The sequence below is a fragment of the Cetorhinus maximus genome, chromosome 29, assembly GCF_964194155.1.
Source record: "Cetorhinus maximus chromosome 29, sCetMax3.hap1.1, whole genome shotgun sequence".
Classification (NCBI taxonomy): Eukaryota; Metazoa; Chordata; class Chondrichthyes; order Lamniformes; family Cetorhinidae; genus Cetorhinus; species Cetorhinus maximus.
In genome coordinates, this window is record NC_135907.1 from 6,505,921 (window position 1) to 6,528,120 (window position 22,200).

At 51.9% G+C, this 22,200-nt stretch overlaps 1 protein-coding gene, 1 non-coding gene and 3 pseudogenes across 2 annotated transcripts in view; all 5 read right to left on the minus strand.

Moving 5' to 3' along the window:
* The window catches only part of LOC144669594 (uncharacterized), a 203,642-nt gene extending 194,574 nt beyond the window's left edge, over positions 1-9,068 (minus strand). Inside the window, exon 1 of the mRNA XM_078532116.1 lies at positions 8,338-9,068. Coding sequence (XP_078388242.1) covers positions 8,338-9,029 — 692 coding nt within the window. The 5' untranslated portion in view covers positions 9,030-9,068. The remainder of the gene's footprint in view (positions 1-8,337) is intronic.
* On the minus strand, positions 7,064-7,215 carry LOC144669761 (U1 spliceosomal RNA; annotated as a pseudogene).
* A 3,480-nt stretch (positions 9,069-12,548) lies between the features above and the next one.
* LOC144669742 (U2 spliceosomal RNA) lies at positions 12,549-12,730 on the minus strand. The gene has a single exon (XR_013573723.1). It is a non-coding gene; the product is annotated as a U2 spliceosomal RNA (small nuclear RNA).
* Positions 12,731-20,621: 7,891 nt separating this feature from the next.
* Positions 20,622-20,799, minus strand: LOC144669639 (U2 spliceosomal RNA; annotated as a pseudogene).
* Positions 20,800-22,023: 1,224 nt separating this feature from the next.
* Positions 22,024-22,200, minus strand: LOC144669758 (U2 spliceosomal RNA; annotated as a pseudogene).

Here is a 22,200-nt window from a genome sequence, read left to right on the forward strand (position 1 = left end):
GGCACTCTCGCTGTTGCTGTACGTGGCGCAGGTCTGGCCCATTCCACACTCCTGCGTGGTGGCGATCACTCGAGCCATCTTCCGCTTTATCTGGAGGTCAAAAATGGATCGTGTCCGCAGAGACGCGATGTACAAGCCTCTAGATAAAGGGGAAAAAAACGTGCCCAACATCGCCCTCATACTGATGGCCACCTTTGTGTGTGGCTGCATCAAGCGGTGCGTAGACCCTCAGTACGCAAACACCAAGTGTCACTACGTGCTGAGGTTCTACCTGTCCCCGGTGTTGTGAAGGATGGGTCTGGCCACGCTGCCGCGGAACGCTCCAAGTAGTTGGACCGTGCCGTACCACCTGTCCCTGGTGGAAAAATTGATGCAGAAAAACACCTTTGACCACAAGTCCATCAGGCAGTGGTCAGCACGTAACGTCTTAGAGGCCCTGAGGGAAAAGGAGAGGGTGGACCCTGTGGGATGGTTCCCCGAGCAGACTGTCAAAGTCAGGAGTCTCACCCCCTTGGCATGTTGCCCTCGAGGTGGCTGTGGTCGGTATGAGACCGTTGTTCACATCCTTGTAGTTGGTGCCTTTGCAAAGAAAGTCTGGAGAGAGATGCAGTGGTTGCTGTCGAGGTTCATCCCGAGCAGTTCTGTGACACAGGACTCTGTGCTCTACGGGCTGTTCCCAGGGACACACACCGAGACAAACATCAACTGCAGCTGGAGGATCATCAACTCGGTGAAAGAGGCGCTTTGGTCTGCCCGAAACTTGTTGGTCTTCCAGCGCAAAGAGTTGTCCCCGACCGAGTGTTGCGGACTGGCACATTCCAAGGCCGAGGACTACGTGCTGAGGGACGCACTAAAGCTTGGGGCAGCTGCTGCAAAAGCGCAATGGGGAAGGGCCGCTGTCTAAGACCTTTCTGCCACAGCGCACCGAGAGACTGGGAACTGTTTAGAGCCCCTCGGGCTGTACAGCTCAAAATGAAAGGCTGTAAATGATTGTAATATTGTTTGTACTGATGCACCTGGTGATACATTTTGTAAAAGTTGAACCGGATTGTACCCTTGTAATGGTGTTTTTGAAATGGTTTGGAATGTGGTTGAAGATATTTTATGAATAAAGTTTATTTTTGCAAAAAAAAAAGTGTAGTAAAGGAACCACTTGAATATTGTATCTGGACTCCGAGTGTTGAAATTTTGTCCCAGAGTATTCCTCGGACCTTTCAATTGGTGCTGCGAGCAGGGCCCGAAGGATGCAGGACACCGACGGGGAAATGGGATGAGTCACAGTGTGAATTCATTTTTATTCATACTAAATCCGACTCCGTCCCGATCCAGGAAGTGTCAGGCACCCCGCGTATCAGAAACCTGGGCTCCAGGCAATAGTTCAAGGGGTGGTAAGGGTGGGGTAGTTTGCTTGTCTTATAGATTGTTATAATTACATCCGGTATTAGCCGCAAGTAACGAGTTCGGTCAGAAAGGATCCAGGGTAAGAACCGTACCGCTGACAACAACTATACCCCGACCGTCTTACCCAGAGATGGCCAGTGGTGACAAACTCGAGTGGGGACCAGAGGGATCCTTGACACAGCATTGAGCTGACAAAAATAAGAAATCGATAGGCAAAATGAGAAAGAACAATTGGAACCCATTTGACTCACCCGCTGATCAGAGAAAATGGTGGGATAATCAGAAAAAAGACAAAGATGATGAAGCCTGGATCCTAATGTTAAGACAACACATAGAGTTAAGTAAGAAAGTAAATCGAATGTTGGCCAACAAATCCCAAAATGAAGAGCTGGTCCAGGCAAAAAATCTCATGTCAGTTTCGGCAGCTTTACCACAGCCACCAGTAGCTGCACAATACGCAGATAATATAGATTGGAACGGGCTGGTGGAACAGGCGGCAGGATATGAGGAACAACGGGAAGCGGGTTGGGAATCACCACCACCATAACCCGTGGCCCCAATTAAGATAGAGCTTGTGCCCCCGGTGCCCGGACAACCAGGCAGACCAGGCACAGCAGCAAGCTGATTTCCGAGCCTTTAGAGCAGAAATGGCACAAGACTTAGGGCAAGCCCCATAAAACAAGAAAAGGGCGAGAGTGCCCATGAATATGGCAATCGGAAGTTTGAGGCATATTGTAACTACGGGGGTGTAGGTGCTGCGCTGAACCGAGACGATGTACAGTTTATGCAATTGTACAAGGATGGCCTTAGCCTGGCCCACCAGGCAATCCTAGACACCGGGCCCGGGCCCACCAGGCAATCCTAGACACCGGGCCCGGGCCCACCAGGCGATCCTAGACACCGGGCCCGGGCCCACCAGGCCATCCTAGACACTGGGCCCACCAGGCCATCCTAGACACCGGGCCCGGGCCCACCAGGCCATCCTAGACACCAGGCCCGGGCCCACCAGGCCATCCTAGACACCGGGCCCGGGCCCACCAGTCAATCCTAGACACCGGGCTAGTAGACAAGAACACATATGATCGAGGAAGATGGGCCACCGGGGTAGATAACCACATAGGGAAAACTAAGATAAAGGTGTCGGCAGTGAGGTTACAAACCCCACTGAAATGGTGGCCACTGCAGCAGCCGTTCCTAAACCCGAGGTGTGCTTTAATTGTAAAAACCCGAACATAAAATATTTACAGTGTTAGATGTAGCCAATGGATTTTGGTCGATACCACTGGACCAGGAATCCCAAGATAAATTCGCTTTCACAGTGGGAGGGAGACGGTGTACATGGGCGAGGCTCCCACAGGGATTCCACAACAGCCCCAACATCCTCCATCGGGTCACGAGTGAGAAGCTGAGTCCGTGCGACGTAGAGTCTAACAACAGTACAATCTTATAATATGCAGATGATATCCTAATAGCGTCAGAATCGGAAAGGGGCCACATCGGAGCTCTCCTGATAGTCATAAGGACACTGAAAAATGCTGGATTTAAGATAAACCCCTTTATGAGTTGCTGACCGGGAGGGCGATGCGCTTGCCAGAGGGCAGAGCCACCGGAAGTGAGGATATGGGACCCATCAGAGATAAAATTAAAAATGATATTAAGCAATTGGATGGACAGCTAAAGGAATTACAACAGGAAGTGAAGGACCAACAGGCTATCAGGGATTTAGAAGAGAGGACAAAAGGGGGACCCCCGTCACCACCGGCTGAGGTCGGAGACATGGTGTTTGTTCAAATCACCCCTAGCCAACCAGGTTTTGCCCCAAAATGGACTGGACCGTACGGAATTATTCACGTGCCTGCGCCGATATGAAGGGAAAAGCTAGGTGGAAACACTGGTCACAACTGAAAAGGTATGATGTAAGTAAGAAAGACTAAATTACCAGGCAGTGGGAGGAAAACGGGCAACGAGCAGTCCGTACTGTGTTAGCCAAGTGGTTTAGGATTCATTCCCGATCTGGAGGACTGGCCATCTGAAAGAGAAAAGGGGGAATCCTCAACTACGGGGAGGGTCACCGTGGGCTGTGCACAAGGAGGGACGTAAAGGAGAAAGCTACAGTGTGTGAGAGATACAGCGTGTGAGAGATTTTTCGCAATTTACCTTCACACCCCAGGAGAACAACAACTGGGGTCACTGTCCCGGGGAGGAAGACTTGGGAATGACAGATACCTGGCATTGGATCTTGAGGGCCAAACACGGAGAGTTGACTGCAACGGCGGACCCCCGGACCGACACCACCCTGCTATCACAGGACACGACGACACCACAGAGACTATCTTGCCCAGACATGACCCCTGGGCCACAGAATGGACTGGTACTGTATACGGACGATGAACTCTTGTATGATAATGTTAAACATGAAATTGTACAGGTAATTGTGAACCTGGCAGGTATGCAACTACCTGAGTATTGCAGTAACCAAGCGCCCCTACGAAAACTGTACAAATTACTGAGTAAGGCTGTGATTAATCAGCCGGCCGACGCCACGGGTGCCACTAGATTCAGGGGACATCCTGCTTTCCACCGCCAGAAGAGAGAGTTAGTTAACAATGTACTGACAGGGGTGAACACAGGGACTTCCCTGGTAAACTCTCTCGACATTCAAGGAATCAACTCCGAGGTCACGAATCTTAAAGGGATCATGAGGCAGCTTGCTCATAAGAGTAGCGAGGGGTGGTGAAACGGCAGCGGCCCTAGGGGGCAAGAGTGTGGCATCTGTATTGGAAAGCGTACACGTTATAGAGACCCATGCTAAAGCCACCAGCCAATTAATAGAAAGGGAGGAACGACAAGAGGGCAGCACCTAAAAAAGCCAGCTTACGGCCAGTGGCTGATCGGGCAATTAAGACAAAATCTGGGCCAGATCCAAAGTGGGGAGGTACCGGGCTGGATCAACAGTGCCCGGTTGTGGGGGATGGCCAAGAACCCAGGCGTCATCGACGCATGTACATTGAAAGGAGTGACCAGGGTGTATGCGGTGATTCAGAAGTGCACCTCAAACCAAATGAACGTGTTAGGTATGGGCAATCCCCTCAGTCACAGCAGACACGGGCCCACACCCTCAGTACCGAGTGGAGAACATTGGGTTAATCCGAGACAATGACTCCCTCCGGTACTACCCCATAGATATGCATGCCATACGCAAGAATGAGGGCATACACAGGGTATCACTGAACGGCTGCAGATGGAAAGGTAGCCTCACAATTTGCTCCCATCCAGTTGGAACGGGGGGGGGGTGCTGGACAAATGCGGGTACAACCGAACGGAGGGTTGTATATTAGAAATTACCCACAGAGAAAACCATCACACCCGCTCAGGATACAAGGGAACCCCGGCTCCCAGTTACTATCAGACACAGCGTGAATAATGTACGTCCAACAAAGGGGTCAGGTCTCAGTCAACGCCTCCGACACACTCCACCATGCCCTGGAACACTATGAGGAACCTAAGCAGGCCCCAATTCCCCACCTTCCCGAAAGTCTGACAAAGTTTAAAGGTGACTTACGAAAGGTGAGGAATCAGCATTACGTGTTACAGGCGGTGTTTAAAAGGCTAATCAATGATACGGAAGAGCACTTGAGAGATCCGACGGTGGGAGCAAGTGTGGGAATGGGGGCTGAATGTGGACATACACCCCTGGATAAGAATAAGCTCTCATATACTCGTCGCAGTGCAGCTAGTGTTAGCATTGTTTAACTCTAATTCTTTCAATGTCTTCTCCAGACAATCCAAAAAGTACCAGGAGACCATGAGTGGCGTACTGAGAGGCTGCAAGGAGACATTTGCGTTACATTATGGGACCAGCAACACTCACACACACACAGATTACACAATCCACACTGACATCACTAAAAATCACAGACGGAATCTCAGTAACAATCCACATGCTTTGCACAGTCTTGTGTTGGGGGTTTAGTGTTTGATATTTCAAACTGCAGTGACATTCCCGACAAGATGAGTTAAAGTTTTAACATTAACCAGAAAATGGCTGAAACATTGTTTTCCTGGGGTGAACACATCAAAGGACAGGAAGAATCAGAAAGTTGTCCTGCCCTGGGATTAACATATCAATGGACAGGCCTCCTGGGGAGCAGATTGAGAGACATCCCAACATGCCAGGGGTGGAGTCTGCAAACTGCTCATTCAGGATATACCTGGCTAGGAACCCAATCCGAAAACCGCCTCCAGAGTGCGGAGCTAGTCCCCACTCTGGCTTAATGTGCGTGTGTGTTCCCTCTGTCTCAATCTGCTTTATAACTCTTTGACTTGTTTGTATTTGGATGTTGCTGAGTTGTAACTGAGAGTGAATCATTGGCTCTTGCGTTATTTTGTTTGAAAATGTTCTTTGCTCTCTGTTTTAATGGAATTAATTTTCTCCCCCACCCCTCAAAGAATTTTTATTTTGAAACCTGCAATCTGAAGATCCAGACTGGGACAAGGACTCTTCTTCTTCAGGAGTTTCCTGAGACCTTCTCCAAGGCCGTGCTCCATGGGCCCACGTGAGTTTGTGTCCGTTTCTTACCCCGAGATTTCAATTCCTCTCCGGGACCCTGGTTTTCGGTGGCTCCGGTTAACCAGTTCCTGTTGGACTGTGGGCCTGGAGTTTCAAAAAGAAAATCTTGGGGTTAAAGTAGCCCAGCCTTGCAATCTAAAACTTACATGTTAGCCTCCAGTGTGTGAGGAACAGGAGCCCCACAAGAGGAAATGAAAAGTCCTAAAGTGAAGCTGCCTAAAATCTTGTTATAATTCAGGGATAATGCGTGTAATTTGGGCTGCGCGATCATTCTGACGGTTAAACGGGATTCCCGGTGGTCATTTTACTGAGGGTTTAGGTTTCTATCTGCCTTTCTCCAGTTTTCTTTCTGTTTATTTCTTCGCTTTGCGCTATTTAAGCCTTCAAGGAATAATCACAGGTGAATTGATGGACCCACAGCAGGGGAAGTGAGCTGCAGAAGGGGCAGGGAAAGACTTTACACATGGGGAGAGGAGGCAGGAGTTTCAGAAGGTAGGAGTCACACAGGGGGCTGATTAAGGGGGAGATTATACAGAGGAGGTGGGAGGCTGCTGTTCGTTTCGGAGGGGGGTAATTTGAATGAACATGGGGACAGGGTGCTTGTTCATGTTTGAAATAGTGAGGGGTCGCTGCTACATGTTTAAAATGGTGAATGCATATGAGTTAATAGCTGACTGATATGAGTTTGTATTTATACAGACGTCCAGAGAGATAGGGGGTGGGGCGGTGCTGGGAGTGTGGGGACTGTTGTGATGGTGGGTTGGGTGTTAGATGGGGGTTGTTTGAGAGAGATTTTTGAGTGGGCAAACGCGGGGTTAAAAATGGCGCGAGTAATTTGGCGGCCACAAAACAAACGGTCTGGCGAAAATGATGCAGAGATGGAATAATTGCCGGCTGATAATGACAGGGAGGAAAAGAATGGGGGTTGGATAATATTTGCGAGGAGGAAAGAAAAAACTAAATAACCAGTCCAGTATAGATTTTGAAGAGCACACATTGGGGGTTATATATTTCTTTTTTCAGAAAAGGTTGCTGACAGGAAATAGAAGAGAAAATGAAAGATATGATGAAATCTATTTTTTGAATTGTGAATCGGGGAGAGCGCGAACGCAGTCCCCCACTACCACAAATTTTGCAGTCGAGTATCCCACATTTGGGGACATCGCAGGCGTTAGCACACCCGAAGTGCAATGGGCTAGCCTCGTCCTGGGAGAACCTTTTTTTCCTTTTTTTTGCAAAAATATACTTTATTCATAAAATATCATCAATCACATTCCAAACCATTTCAATAACAACATTACAAGGGTACAATCCAGGTTAAACTTTTACAAAATGTATCACCAGGTGCATCAGTACAAACAATATTACAATCATTTACAGCCTTTCATTTTGAGCTGTACAGCCCGAGGGGATTTAAACAGTTCCCAGTCCCTCGGTGCGCTGTGGCAGAAAGGTCTTAGACAGCGACCCTTCCCCATTGCGCCTTTGCGGCAGCTGCTCCAAGATTTAGTGCATCCCACAACACGTAGTCCTGGACTTTGGATTGTGCCAGTCCGCAACAATCGGTCGGGGACAACTCTTTGTGCTGGAAGACCAACAAGTTTCGGGCAGACCAAAGCGCCTCTTTCACCGAGTTGATGATCCTCCAGCTGCAGTCGATGTTTGTCTCGGTGTGTGTCCCTGGGAACAGCCCGTAGAGCACAGAGTCCCGTGTCACAGAACTGCTCGGGATGAACCTCAACAGCAACCACTGCATCTCTCTCCAGACTTTCTTTGCAAAGGCACAATCCACAAGGAGGTGAACAACGGTCTCTTCCCCACCACAGCCACCTCGAGGGCAACGTGCAGAGGGGGTGAGACTCCTGACGTGTAGGAAGGATCTGACGGGGAGGGCCTTTCTCACCACCAGCCAAGCTACGTCTTGGTGCTTGTTGGAAAGTTCTGGCGATGAGGCATTCTGCCAAATGACTTTGACAGTCTGCTCGGGGAACCATCCCACAGGGTCCACCCTCTCCTTTTCCCTCAGGGCCTCTAGGACGTTACGTGCTGACCACTGCCTGATGGACTTGTGGTCAAAGGTGTTTTTCTGCATAAATTTTTCCACGAGGGACAGGTGGTAGGGCACGGTCCAACTACTTGGAGCGTTCAGCGGCAGCGTGGCCAGACCCATCCTTCGCAACACCGGGGACAGGTAGAACCTCAGCACGTAGTGACACTTGGTGTTTGCGTACTGAGAGTCTATGCACCGCTTGACGCAGCCACACACAAAGGTGGCCATCAGTATGAGGGCGATGTTGGGCACGGTTTTTCCCCCTTTATCTAGAGGCTTGTACATCGCGTCTCTGCGGACACGATCCATTTTTGACCTCCAGATAAAGCGGAAGATGGCTCGTGTGATCACCACCACGCAGGAGTGTGGAATGGGCCAGACCTGCGCCACGTACAGCAACAGCGAGAGTGCCTCACACCTGATGACCAGGTTCTTACCCGCAATGGAGAGGGAGCGTCGCTCCCACATGCCCAGTTTCCTTTTCACCATAGACACTCGCTCCTTCCAGTTTCTAACGCATGCCCCGGTCCCTCCGAACCATATCCCCAGCACCTTCAGGCCGTCAGCCCTGACAGTGAAGGGGACAAAGGATCGGTCAGCCCACTTCCCAAAGAACATGGCCTCGCTCTTCCCACGATTTACCTTGGCTCCCGAGGCCAGTTCGAACTGGTCGCGGATGTGGATCAGTCTGCGCACCGACAGCGGATCCGAGCAGAAGACGGCGACATCATCCATGTGCAGGGAGGCTTTGAACTGAGTGCCTCCACTGCCTGGGATCGTCACTCCTCTTATGCCCGGATCCTTCCTGATGGACTCGGCAAAGGGTTCTATGCAACACACGAAAAGAACAGGCGAGAGAAGACAGCCCTGCCTGACTCCAGATTTAATCGGAAAGCTATCTGTTTCCCACCCATTGATCGAGACTGCGCTACTGATGTTAGTGTAGAGCAGTTGGATCCAATTTCGAATTCCCTCCCCAAACCCCAATTTGGAGAGCACATCCACCATGTAGGTGTGCGATATTCTGTCAAAGGCCTTCTCCTGATCCAAGCTGATGAGGCAGGTATCCACACACCTGTCCTGTACATAGGCAATCGTATCCCTGAGCAGCGCCAGGCTGTCCGAGATCTTCCTGCCCGGCACAGTGCAGGTCTGGTCATGGTGGATCACCAATTCCAGAGCGGATTTGACCCGGTTGGCGATGACCTTGGACAGAATCTTATAGTCCACATTCAACAGCGAAATGGGTCGCCAATTTCTAATTTCCTCCCTTTCCCCCTTGTGCTTGTAGATGAGGGTGATGATGCCTTTCCTCATGGATTCTGACATACTACCGGCCAGGAGCATACTCTCGTACACTCCTAGCAGGTCTGGGCCGATCAAGTCCCACAGAGCCGAATACAACTCCGCCGGCAAGCCGTCGCTTCCGGGGGTTTTACTCTTCTCGAAGGACTCGAGGGCCTTAGTGAGTTCATCAGGAGTTAGCGGTTTGTCCAGGCTCTCCCGCGTACTGTCGTCTAAGACCTCCGTGATAAAGGACTGGGAGGCCGTGCTGTCCGTGGGCTTCACGTCATACAATCCGGCATAAAAGGATTTGCTGATCCTCAGAATGTCGGACCGTGATGACTTTACTGAGCCGTCTTCTTCCTTCAGGTTGCTGATCACAGAGCGCTCTCTGTGTACCTTTTGGAAGAAGAAACGTGAGCACGTCTCATCCTGCTCCACGGAGCGGACTCTGGAACGGAAGATGATCTTGGAGGCCTCCGAGGCAAAGTGCGAGGCTTGCTGGCCCTTCACCTCTTGGAGCTCCTCCTTGACATCGACCCCCATCGACCGCAGCCGGAGCAGATTCTGCATCTTTTCCTGGAGTCGGGACATTTCCCTCTGTTCCTTTCTAGCTTTCTGGGTGCCTTTGCGCATGAAAAACCTCTTGATGCTTCCCTTGATCGCTTCCCACCAGTGTGTCAGGGACTCAAAGAGGGGTTTCACGGTTCTCCAACCTTTGTAATCCCTCTTGAGCTCCTCAATGTTCTCTGGGGTCAGCAGTTGCACATTTAGCTTCCATGCCCCCCTGCCCACCCTCAGGTCTTCCTCCAAGTGGCAGTCCGCCAGTAGGAGGCAGTGGTCAGAGAAGAACACCGGCTTGACGTCGGTGGATCTGACTGTGAATGCACGGGACACAAACAGGAAGTCTATCCTGGAACGAATGGACCCGTCTGGCCGCGACCAGGTGTATCTACGCTGCGCTCCGTCTGCAGGGTTGCTGAAGACGTCGTGCAGCTTGGCATCCTTAACTGTTTCCATCAGGGATCTGGACGTAGCGTCCAATCTGCTTCCGGCCCTGCCGGATCGTCCAGCCGCATCGATGATGCAGTTGAAGTCCCCGCCCAGAATGACCGGCCTGGAGGTCGCCAGCAGCAGTGGGAGCTGCTGAAAAACCTCCAGCCGCTCAGCCCCTTGTGCCGGGCCTTACACGTTAATTAACCGGAGTGGAGCGTTCTTGTACATTACGTCTGCTACGAGGAGTCGCCCGCCCACCACCTCCTTGACCTCGGAGACGGTGAAGTTGCCTCCCCGCAGCAGAATACCCAGGCCGGAGGAACGAGAGTCGTTTCCGCCCGACCAGATCGATGGCCCGTGGGACCACCATCGTGACCATTGCCTGTAGGAGCTGAGGTGCGGTATCGCACACTCCTGCAGAAACAACAGGTCAGCTTTGACCTTGGCTAGGTAGTCCAAGGTTGCGACACATCGCGTAGTAGATTTAATGCTACGCACATTTATGGATACAATCTTTAAACCCATTTTAAAGCATTTATTCTCCTACCAAACCCACTGTCTCTGAGAGTCCCAGACCTTTAGTCTGCTCCTTCATACCCGTAGTGAGCTCAAATTCCTTCACTTTGGATGGGCTGAGGTAGATCTCCTTGGCCGTGTTCTGCTCCAGTGGCATCTGGAGGTTCACGTAGAGAGCGGGTTTTGAGATGACCTTTGCTGGAGAAGCTTCTCCAAAACTCACCCCCTCTGGGGTGTTGCTGTTCCCGGCTTCCTGGAGCTGGGGTGCGATGATTGCCTCACTGCTCCCAGATTCCAGGGGCTGTGGTGCACTGGCCTCCTCAGGTTGCAGGCAAAGTTGGGGTGCGCTGGTCTCCTTGTTGTCTCCAATTTTCTGGAGCTCGGGTGTCTCGTCCTCCAACGCCCTGGAGCTTTGCCGCCTCTTCTGTCGGTGCCGCTCTGGCACTTCATCATCCGAAGAGCTGCTGCCCTTGTCATCCGTGTCGGATGGGAGACGCCTCTTGCCGCTTCTCTGGGAAACGCCTTTGCTTCTTCTTCGCTCCCTCTTACTTTTCTTGTTCTTCACCGTCCGCCACTCCCCCTGCTGCTTTTCCACTGCTGCCTCCTCCTCCATTGATTCCTGAGGACTGGGAGGTTCAGGGGGTAGTGCTGTTGATTGGCTCTCTGTTGCCTCAATCTCTTTCTCCACCTTGTCTCTCTCTGTGTCCTCCTTTGTCCCGTTGAGCTCCCTGGGGGCCTTGGTGGTTGGAGTGACACGAAACATTTCTTCTGCTTCCCCCTGGTCGGCTTTGGCTGCCTGTGCGTAAGTACGGCAGCGTTTGGGGCAGGTCCTGTAGAGGTGACTTGCCTCGCCACACAGGTTGCAGCACTTGGCCTGTTTGCAGTCTTTTGTCTGGTGCCCTTCCTGTTTGCAGATCTTGCAGAGGGAGGCGCTGCAGTTGGCCGCCACATGACCAGCCTTGCCGCATGAGCGACAATGCTTGGGTTGCCCAGCGTAGACCAGGTAGCCACGGTTTCCCCCGATAGCGAAACTGGAGGGAGGGTGGAAAATGGCTCCCTTACCATCGGTCTTTAGCGTGACCTTAAACAGGCGTTTGCCTGTCCAGATCCCCAAGTCGTCTCGAATCTCGGTGCCGCTCCCCACCTTATCGAAGTACCTGGTGAGGAAGGTGACCACGTCGGCGACAGGGACGAAGGGGTTGTACACATGCACCATCACCTCACGTTCCCGTTGCAACGGCAGAGAAAAGTGCGGCTCCGCCGTCAGGATCTTCATCTCCGGCAGGTCTCTCTTCTCCTCGAACACCCTCAGGAGCCGGACGCAGTCTGCCACCCGCTTGAACGTGACGTCAAAATAACCACCTTTGCGGGAGTCGTGCAGGGTGAAGATCTCCGTAGCTTGGAAGCCGCACGCCTTCAACAGGATGCTCCTGGTGAAGAAGCCCCGATCCATAGGTGATCCTCCTTCGCTGTGGTTCACCGTGACTCGGACGGTGATAGGTTATCCACGGTATGGATTTGGATTGCGATTGGTTATCGCCCTTCCATCCCGACCTTGCCTTGGCAGGACCATGGTGTCGCCCCTGCAACACTACACTTGATGTTAGCCAAAAGGCCGAGAAGCGATGAGAAAGAAAGAAAGTTGTGTTTTGAAAGATGTGCATGTTGAAAAGTAAAGAAAGCAGATGTTTGTAAGAAAACTATTTTTAGCATTGAAAATCCCCTGGAAAGGGGTGGTGCACCATTCCCAGAGATACTGCAATACCGGGTCGATGCGTGGAGTGGACGGAGCAAGCCCCTATTCCATCTCCCTGCTCCAAAAATCAATTTAATATATGGTCCCCAGATAAGGGACGTATCAGATATTAAACTGATAAGAACAGATTTTTTTTTTTTTTTTTTTGTAAAAATATACTTTATTCATAAAAATCTTCAATCACATTCAAAACCATTTCAAAAACAACATTACAAGGGTACAATCCAGGTTAAACTTTTACAAAATGTATCACCAGGTGCATCAGTACAAACAATATTACAATCATTTACAGCCTTTCATTTTGATCTGTACAGCCCGAGGGGCTCTAAACAGTTCCCAGTCTCTCGGTGCGCTGTGGTAGAAAGGTCTTAGACAGCGACCCTTCCCCATTGCGCCTTTGCGGCAGCTGCCCCAAGCTTTAGTGCGTCCCTCAGCACGTAGTCCTGGACTTTGGATTGTGCCAGTCCGCAACAATCGGTCGGGGACAACTCTTTGTGCTGGAAGACCAACAAGTTTCGGGCAGACCAAAGCGCCTCTTTCACCGAGTTGATGATCCTCCAGCTGCAGTCGATGTTTGTCTCGGTGTGTGTCCCTGGGAACAGCCCGTAGAGCACAGAGTCCTGTGTCACAGAACTGCTCGGGATGAACCTCGACAGCAACCACTGCATCTCTCTCCAGACTTTCTTTGCAAAGGCACAATCCACAAGGAGGTGAACAACGGTCTCTTCCCCACCACAGCCACCTCGAGGGCAACGTGCAGAGGGGGTGAGACTCCTGGCGTGTAGGAAGGATCTGACGGGGAGGGCCTTTCTCACCACCAGCCAAGCTACGTCTTGGTGCTTGTTGGAAAGTTCTGGCGATGAGGCATTCTGCCAAATGACTTTGACAGTCTGCTCGGGGAACCATCCCACAGGGTCCACCCTCTCCTTTTCCCTCAGGGCCTCTAGGACGTTACGTGCTGACCACTGCCTGATGGACTTGTGGTCAAAGGTGTTTTTCTGCATAAATTTTTCCACCAGGGACAGGTGGTACGGCACGGTCCAACTACTTGGAGCGTTCCGCGGCAGCGTGGCCAGACCCATCCTTCGCAACACCGGGGACAGGTAGAACCTCAGCACGTAGTGACACTTGGTGTTTGCGTACTGAGGGTCTACGCACCGCTTGATGCAGCCACACACAAAGGTGGCCATCAGTATGAGGGCGATGTTGGGCACGTTTTTTCCCCCTTTATCTAGAGGCTTGTACATCGCGTCCCTGCGGACACGATCCATTTTCGACCTCCAGATAAAGCGGAAGATGGCTCGAGTGATCGCCATCGCGCAGGAGTGTGGAATGGGCCAGACCTGCGCCACGTACAGCAACAGCGAGAGTACCTCACACCTGATGACCAGGTTCTTACCCGCAATGGAGAGGGAGCGTCGCTCCCACATGCCCAGTTTCCTTTTCACCATAGCCACTCGCTCCTTCCAGTTTCTAACGCATGCCCCGGTCCCTCCGAACCATATCCCCAGCACCTTCAGGCCGTCAGCCCTGACAGTGAAGGGGACAAAGGATCGGTCAGCCCAGTTCCCAAAGAACATGGCCTCGCTCTTCCCACGATTTACCTTGGCTCCCGAGGCCAGTTCGAACTGGTCGCAGACGTGCATCAGTCTGCGCACCGACAGCGGATCCGAGCAGAAGACGGCGACGTCGTCCATGTACAGGGAGGCTTTTACCTGAGTGCCTCCACTGCCTGGGATCGTCACTCCTCTTATGCCCGGATCCTTCCTGATGGACTCGGCAAAGGGTTCTATGCAGCACACGAAAAGGACAGGCGAGAGAGGGCAGCCCTGCCTGACTCCAGATTTAATCGGAAAGCTATCTGTTTCCCACCCATTGATTGAGACTGCGCTACTGATGTTAGTGTAGAGCAGTTGGATCCAATTTCGAATTCCCTCCCCAAAGCCCATTTTGGAGAGCACATCCCCCATGTAGGTGTGCGATATTCTGTCAAAGGCCTTCTCCTGATCCAAGCTGATGAGGCAGGTATCCACACCCCTGTCCTGTACATAGGCAATCGTATCCCTGAGCAGCGCCAGGCTGTCAGAGATCTTCCTGCCTGGCACAGAGCAGGTCTGGTCAGGGTGAATTACCAATTCCAGAGCGGATTTGACCCGGTTGGCGATGACCTTGGACAGAATCTTATAGTCCACATTCAACAGTGAAATGGGTCGCCAATTTCTAATTTCCTCCCTTTCCCCCTTGTGCTTGTAGATGAGGGTGATGATGCCTTTCCTCATGGATTCTGACATGCTGCCGGCCAGGAGCATACTCTCGTACACTTCTAGCAGGTCTGGGCCGATCAAGTCCCACAGAGCCGAATACAACTCCGCCGGCAGGCCGTCGCTTCCGGGTGTTTTAGATTTTTTTTTTTTGTAATAATATACTTTATTCATAAAATATCTTCAATCACATTCAAAACCATTTCAAAAACAACATTACAAGGGTACAATCCAGGTTAAAGTTTTACAAAATGTATCACCAGGTGCATCAGTACAAACAATATTACAATCATTTACAGCCTTTCATTTTGATCTGTACAGCCCGAGGGGCTCTAAACAGTTCCCAGTCTCTCGGTGCGCTGTGGTAGAAAGGTCTTAGACAGCGACCCTTCCCCATTGCGCCTTTGCGGCAGCTGCCCAGATTTTTTTTTTTTGTAAAAATATACTTTATTCATAAAAAATCTTCAATCACATTCAAAACCATTTCAAAAACAACATTACAAGGGTACAATCCAGGTTAAACTTTTACAAAATGTATCACCAGGTGCATCAGTACAAACAATATTACAATCATTTACAGCCTTTCATTTTGATCTGTACAGCCCGAGGGGCTCTAAACAGTTCCCAGTCTCTCGGTGCGCTGTGGTAGAAAGGTCTTAGACAGCGACCCTTCCCCATTGCGCCTTTGCGGCAGCTGCCCCAAGCTTTAGTGCGTCCCTCAGCACGTAGTCCTGGACTTTGGATTGTGCCAGTCCGCAACAATCGGTCGGGGACAACTCTTTGTGCTGGAAGACCAACAAGTTTCGGGCAGACCAAAGCGCCTCTTTCACCGAGTTGATGATCCTCCAGCTGCAGTCGATGTTTGTCTCGGTGTGTGTCCCTGGGAACAGCCCGTAGAGCACAGAGTCCTGTGTCACAGAACTGCTCGGGATGAACCTCGACAGCAACCACTGCATCTCTCTCCAGACTTTCTTTGCAAAGGCACAATCCACAAGGAGGTGAACAACGGTCTCTTCCCCACCACAGCCACCTCGAGGGCAACGTGCAGAGGGGGTGAGACTCCTGGCGTGTAGGAAGGATCTGACGGGGAGGGCCTTTCTCACCACCAGCCAAGCTACGTCTTGGTGCTTGTTGGAAAGTTCTGGCGATGAGGCATTCTGCCAAATGACTTTGACAGTCTGCTCGGGGAACCATCCCACAGGGTCCACCCTCTCCTTTTCCCTCAGGGCCTCTAGGACGTTACGTGCTGACCACTGCCTGATGGACTTGTGGTCAAAGGTGTTTTTCTGCATAAATTTTTCCACCAGGGACAGGTGGTACGGCACGGTCCAACTACTTGGAGCGTTCCGCGGCAGCGTGGCCAGACCCATCCTTCGCAACACCGGGGACAGGTAGAACCTCAGCACGTAGTGACACTTGGTGTTTGCGTACTGAGGGTCTACGCACCGCTTGATGCAGCCACACACAAAGGTGGCCATCAGTATGAGGGCGATGTTGGGCACGTTTTTTCCCCCTTTATCTAGAGGCTTGTACATCGCGTCCCTGCAGACACGATCCATTTTCGACCTCCAGATAAAGCGGAAGATGGCTCGAGTGATCGCCATCGCGCAGGAGTGTGGAATGGGCCAGACCTGCGCCACGTACAGCAACAGCGAGAGTACCTCACACCTGATGACCAGGTTCTTACCCGCAATGGAGAGGGAGCGTCGCTCCCACATGCCCAGTTTCCTTTTCACCATAGCCACTCGCTCCTTCCAGTTTCTAACGCATGCCCCGGTCCCTCCGAACCATATCCCCAGCACCTTCAGGCCGTCAGCCCTGACAGTGAAGGGGACAAAGGATCGGTCAGCCCAGTTCCCAAAGAACATGGCCTCGCTCTTCCCACGATTTACCTTGGCTCCCGAGGCCAGTTCGAACTGGTCGCAGACGTGCATCAGTCTGCGCACCGACAGCGGATCCGAGCAGAAGACGGCGACGTCGTCCATGTACAGGGAGGCTTTTACCTGAGTGCCTCCACTGCCTGGGATCGTCACTCCTCTTATGCCCGGATCCTTCCTGATGGACTCGGCAAAGGGTTCTATGCAGCACACGAAAAGGACAGGCGAGAGAGGAGAGCCCTGCCTGACTCCAGATTTAATCGGAAAGCTATCTGTTTCCCACCCATTGATTGAGACTGCGCTACTGATGTTAGTGTAGAGCAGTTGGATCCAATTTCGAATTCCCTCCCCAAAGCCCATTTTGGAGAGCACATCCCCCATGTAGGTGTGCGATATTCTGTCAAAGGCCTTCTCCTGATCCAAGCTGATGAGGCAGGTATCCACACCCCTGTCCTGTACATAGGCAATCGTATCCCTGAGCAGCGCCAGGCTGTCAGAGATCTTCCTGCCTGGCACAGAGCAGGTCTGGTCAGGGTGAATCACCAATTCCAGAGCGGATTTGACCCGGTTGGCGATGACCTTGGACAGAATCTTATAGTCCACATTCAACAGTGAAATGGGTCGCCAATTTCTAATTTCCTCCCTTTCCCCCTTGTGCTTGTAGATGAGGGTGATGATGCCTTTCCTCATGGATTCTGACATGCTGCCGGCCAGGAGCATACTCTCGTACACTTCTAGCAGGTCTGGGCCGATCAAGTCCCACAGAGCCGAATACAACTCCGCCGGCAGGCCGTCGCTTCCGGGGGTTTTACTCTTCTCGAAGGACTCGAGGGCCTTAGTCAGTTCGTCAGGAGTTAGCGGTTTGTCTAGGCTCTCCCGCGTACTGTGGTCTAAGACCTCCGTGATAGAGGACAGGAAGGACTGGGAGGCCGTGCTGTCCGTGGGCTTCACGTCATACAGACCGGCATAAAAGGATTTGCTGATCCTCAGAATGTCGGACCGTGATGACTTTACTGAGCCGTCTTCTTCCTTCAGGCTGCTGATCACAGAGCGCTCTCTGTGTACCTTTTGGAAGAAGAAACGTGAGCACGTCTCATCCTGCTCCACGGAGCGGACTCTGGAACGGAAGATGATCTTGGAGGCCTCCGAGGCAAAGTGCGAGGCTTGCTGGCCCTTCACCTCTTGGAGCTCCTCCTTGACATCGACCCCCATCGACTGCAGCCGGAGCAGATTCTGCATCTTTTCCTGGAGTCGGGACATTTCCCTCTGTTCCTTTCTAGCTTTCTGGGTGCCTTTGCGGATGAAAAACCTCTTGATGCTTCCCTTGATCACTTCCCACCAGTGTGTCAGGGACTCAAAGAGGGGTTTCACGGTTCTCCAACCTTTGTAATCCCTCTTGAGCTCCTCAATGTTCTCTGGGGTCAGCAGTTGCACATTTAGCTTCCATGCCCCCCTGCCCACCCTCAGGTCTTCCTCCAAGTGGCAGTCCGCCAGTAGGAGGCAGTGGTCAGAGAAGAACACCGGCTTGACGTCGGTGGATCTGACTGTGAATGCACGGGACACAAACAGGAAGTCTATCCTGGAACGAATGGACCCGTCTGGCCGCGACCAGGTGTATCTACGCTGCGCTCCGTCTGCAGGGTTGCTGAAGACGTCGTGCAGCTTGGCATCCTTAACTGTTTCCATCAGGGATCTGGACGTAGCGTCCAATCTGCTTCCGGCCCTGCCGGATCGTCCAGCCGCATCGATGATGCAGTTGAAGTCCCCGCCCAGAATGACCGGCCTGGAGGTCGCCAGCAGCAGTGGGAGCTGCTGAAAAACCTCCAGCCGCTCAGCCCCTTGTGCCGGGCCATACACGTTAATTAACCGGAGTGGAGCGTTCTTGTACATTACGTCTGCTACCAGGAGTCGCCCGCCCACCACCTCCTTGACCTCGGAGACGGTGAAGTTGCCTCCCCGCAGCAGAATACCCAGGCCGGAGGAACGAGAGTCGTTTCCGCCCGACCAGATCGATGGCCCGTGGGACCACCATCGTGACCATTGCCTGTAGGAGCTGAGGTGCGGTATCGCACACTCCTGCAGAAACAACAGGTCAGCTTTGACCTTGGCTAGGTAGTCCAAGGTCGCAACACATCGCGTAGTAGATTTAATGCTACGCACATTTATGGATACAATCTTTAAACCCATTTTAAAGCATTTATTCTCCTACCAAAACCACTGTTTCTGAGAGTCCCAGACCTTTAGTCTGCTCCTTCATACCCGTAGTGAGCTCAAATTCCTTCACTTTGGATGGGCTGAGGTAGATCTCCTTGGCCGTGTTCTGCTCCGGTGGCATCTGGAGGTTCACGTAGTGAGCGGGTTTTGAGATGACCTTTGCTGGAGAAGCTTCTCCAAAACTCACCCCCTCTGGGGTGTTGCTGTTCCCGGCTTCCTGGAGCTGGGGTGCGATGATTGCCTCACTGCTCCCAGATTCCAGGGGCTGTGGTGCACTGGCCTCCTCAGGTTGCAGGCAAAGTTGGGGTGCGCTGGTCTCCTTGTTGTCTCCAATTTTCTGGAGCTCGGGTGTCTCGTCCTCCAACGCCCTGGAGCTTTGCCGCCTCTTCTGTCGGTGCCGCTCTGGCACTTCATCATCCGAAGAGCTGCTGCCCTTGTCATCCGTGTCGGATGGGAGACGCCTCTTGCCGCTTCTCTGGGAAACGCCTTTGCTTCTTCTTCGCTCCCTCTTACTTTTCTTGTTCTTCACCGTCCGCCACTCCCCCTGCTGCTTTTCCACTGCTGCCTCCTCCTCCATTGATTCGCTGTCCTGAGGACTGGAAGGTTCAGGGGGTAGTGCTGTTGATTGGCTCTCTGTTGCCTCAATCTCTTTCTCCACCTTGTCTCTCTCTGTGTCCTCCTTTGTCCCGTTGAGCTCCCTGGGGGCCTTGGTGGTTGGAGTGACACGGAACCTTTCTTCTGCTTCCCCCTGGTCGGCTTTGGCTGCCTGTGCGTAAGTACGGCAGCGTTTGGGGCAGGTCCTGTAGAGGTGACTTGCCTCGCCACACAGGTTGCAGCACTTGGCCTGTTTGCAGTCTTTTGTCTGGTGCCCTTCCTGTTTGCAGATCTTGCAGAGGGAGGCGCTGCAGTTGGCCGCCACATGACCAGCCTTGCCGCATGAGCGACAATGCTTGGGTTGCCCAGCGTAGACCAGGTAGCCCCGGTTTCCCCCGATCGCGAAACTGGAGGGAGGGTGGAAAATGGCTCCCTTACCATCGGTCTTTAGCGTGACCTTAAACAGGCGTTTGCCTGTCCAGATCCCCAAGTCGTCTCGAATCTCGGTGCCGCTCCCCACCTTATCGAAGTACCTGGTGAGGAAGGTGACCACGTCGGCGACAGGGACGAAGGGGTTGTACACATGCACCATCACCTCACGTTCCCGTTGCAACGGCAGAGAAAAGTGCGGCTCCGCCGTCAGGGTCTTCATCTCCGGCAGGTCTCTCTTCTCCTCGAACACCCTCAGGAGCCGGACGCAGTCTGCCACTCGCTTGAAAGTCACGTCGAAATAACCACCTTTGCGGGAGTCGTGCAGGGTGAAGATCTCCGTAGCTTGGAAGCCGCACGCCTTCAACAGGATCCTCCTGGTGAAGAAGCCCCGATCCATAGGTGATCCTCCTTCGCTGTGGTTCACCGTGACTCGGACGGTGATAGGTAACCCACGGTATAGATTTGGATTGCGATTGGTTATCGCCCTTCCATCCCGACCTTGCCATGGCAGGACCATGGTGTCGCCCCTGCAACACTTGATCTTAGCCAAAAGGCCGAGAAGCGATGAGAAAGAAAGAAAGTTGTGTTTTGAAAGATGTGCATGTTGAAAAGTAAAGAAAGCAGATGTTTGTAAGAAATCTATTTTTAGCATTGAAAATCCCCTGGAAAGGGGTGGTGCACCATTCCCAGAGATACTGCAATACCGGGTCGATGCGTGGAGTGGGCGGAGCAAGCCCCTATTCCATCTCCCTGCTCCAAAAATCAATTTAATATATGGTCCCCAGATAAGGGACGTATCAGATATTAAACTGATAAGAACAGATTTTTTTTTTTTATTGTAAAAATATACTTTATTCATAAAAAATCTTCAATCACATTCAAAACCATTTCAAAAACAACATTACAAGGGTACAATCCAGGTTAAACTTTTACAAAATGTATCACCAGGTGCATCAGTACAAACAATATTACAATCATTTACAGCCTTTCATTTTGATCTGTACAGCCCGAGGGGCTCTAAACAGTTCCCAGTCTCTCGGTGCGCTGTGGTAGAAAGGTCTTAGACAGCGACCCTTCCCCATTGCGCCTTTGCGGCAGCTGCCCCAAGCTTTAGTGCGTCCCTCAGCACGTAGTCCTGGACTTTGGATTGTGCCAGTCCGCAACAATCGGTCGGGGACAACTCTTTGTGCTGGAAGACCAACAAGTTTCGGGCAGACCAAAGCGCGTCTTTCACCGAGTTGATGATCCTCCAGCTGCAGTCGATGTTTGTCTCGGTGTGTGTCCCTGGGAACAGCCCGTAGAGCACAGAGTCCTGTGTCACAGAACTGCTCGGGATGAACCTCGACAGCAACCACTGCATCTCTCTCCAGACTTTCTTTGCAAAGGCACAATCCACAAGGAGGTGAACAACGGTCTCTTCCCCACCACAGCCACCTCGAGGGCATCGTGCAGAGGGGGTGAGACTCCTGGCGTGTAGGAAGGATCTGACGGGGAGGGCATTTCTCACCACCAGCCAAGCTACGTCTTGGTGCTTAAAAGGGGGTGTGGCTTCCTTTCATCTGACTCTGCTGCAATCAATTGAAGGCCTAGGAATTCACTGGACTGCACTTTCCCAGCCAAGCCTGAGCCAGAAGGTCAGGTGAGGAAACTCTTTTGAGTTATCAACAGTCACAGATTGCAACTCTTTCGAGTACAATCACAGTTCTTGGTTTCCGGGAGCAGGACATGAACCCACAACCCTCTGATTCAAAGGCGAGGGTGCTATGAACTGAGCCACAGCTGACACCTCCAGATAGGTGATCCTCCTTCGCTGTGGTTCACCGTGACTCGGACGGTGATAGGTAGCCCACGGTATGGATTCGGATTGCGATTGGTTATCGCCCTTCCATCCCGACCTTGCCTTGGCAGGACCATGGTGTCGCCCCTGCAACACTACACTTGATGTTAGCCAAAAGGCCGAGAAGCGATGAGAAAGAAAGAAAGTTGTGTTTTGAAAGATGTGCATGTTGAAAAGTAAAGAAAGCAGATGTTTGTAAGAAATCTATTTTTAGCATTGAAAATCCCCTGGAAAGGGGTGGTGCACCATTCCCAGAGATACTGCAATACCAGGTCGATGCGTGGAGTGGGCGGAGCAAGCCCCTATTCCATCTCCCTGCTCCAAAAATCAATTTAATATATGGTCCCCAGATAAGGGACGTATCAGATATTAAACTGATAAGAACAGATTTTTTTTTTTTTTGTAAAAATAT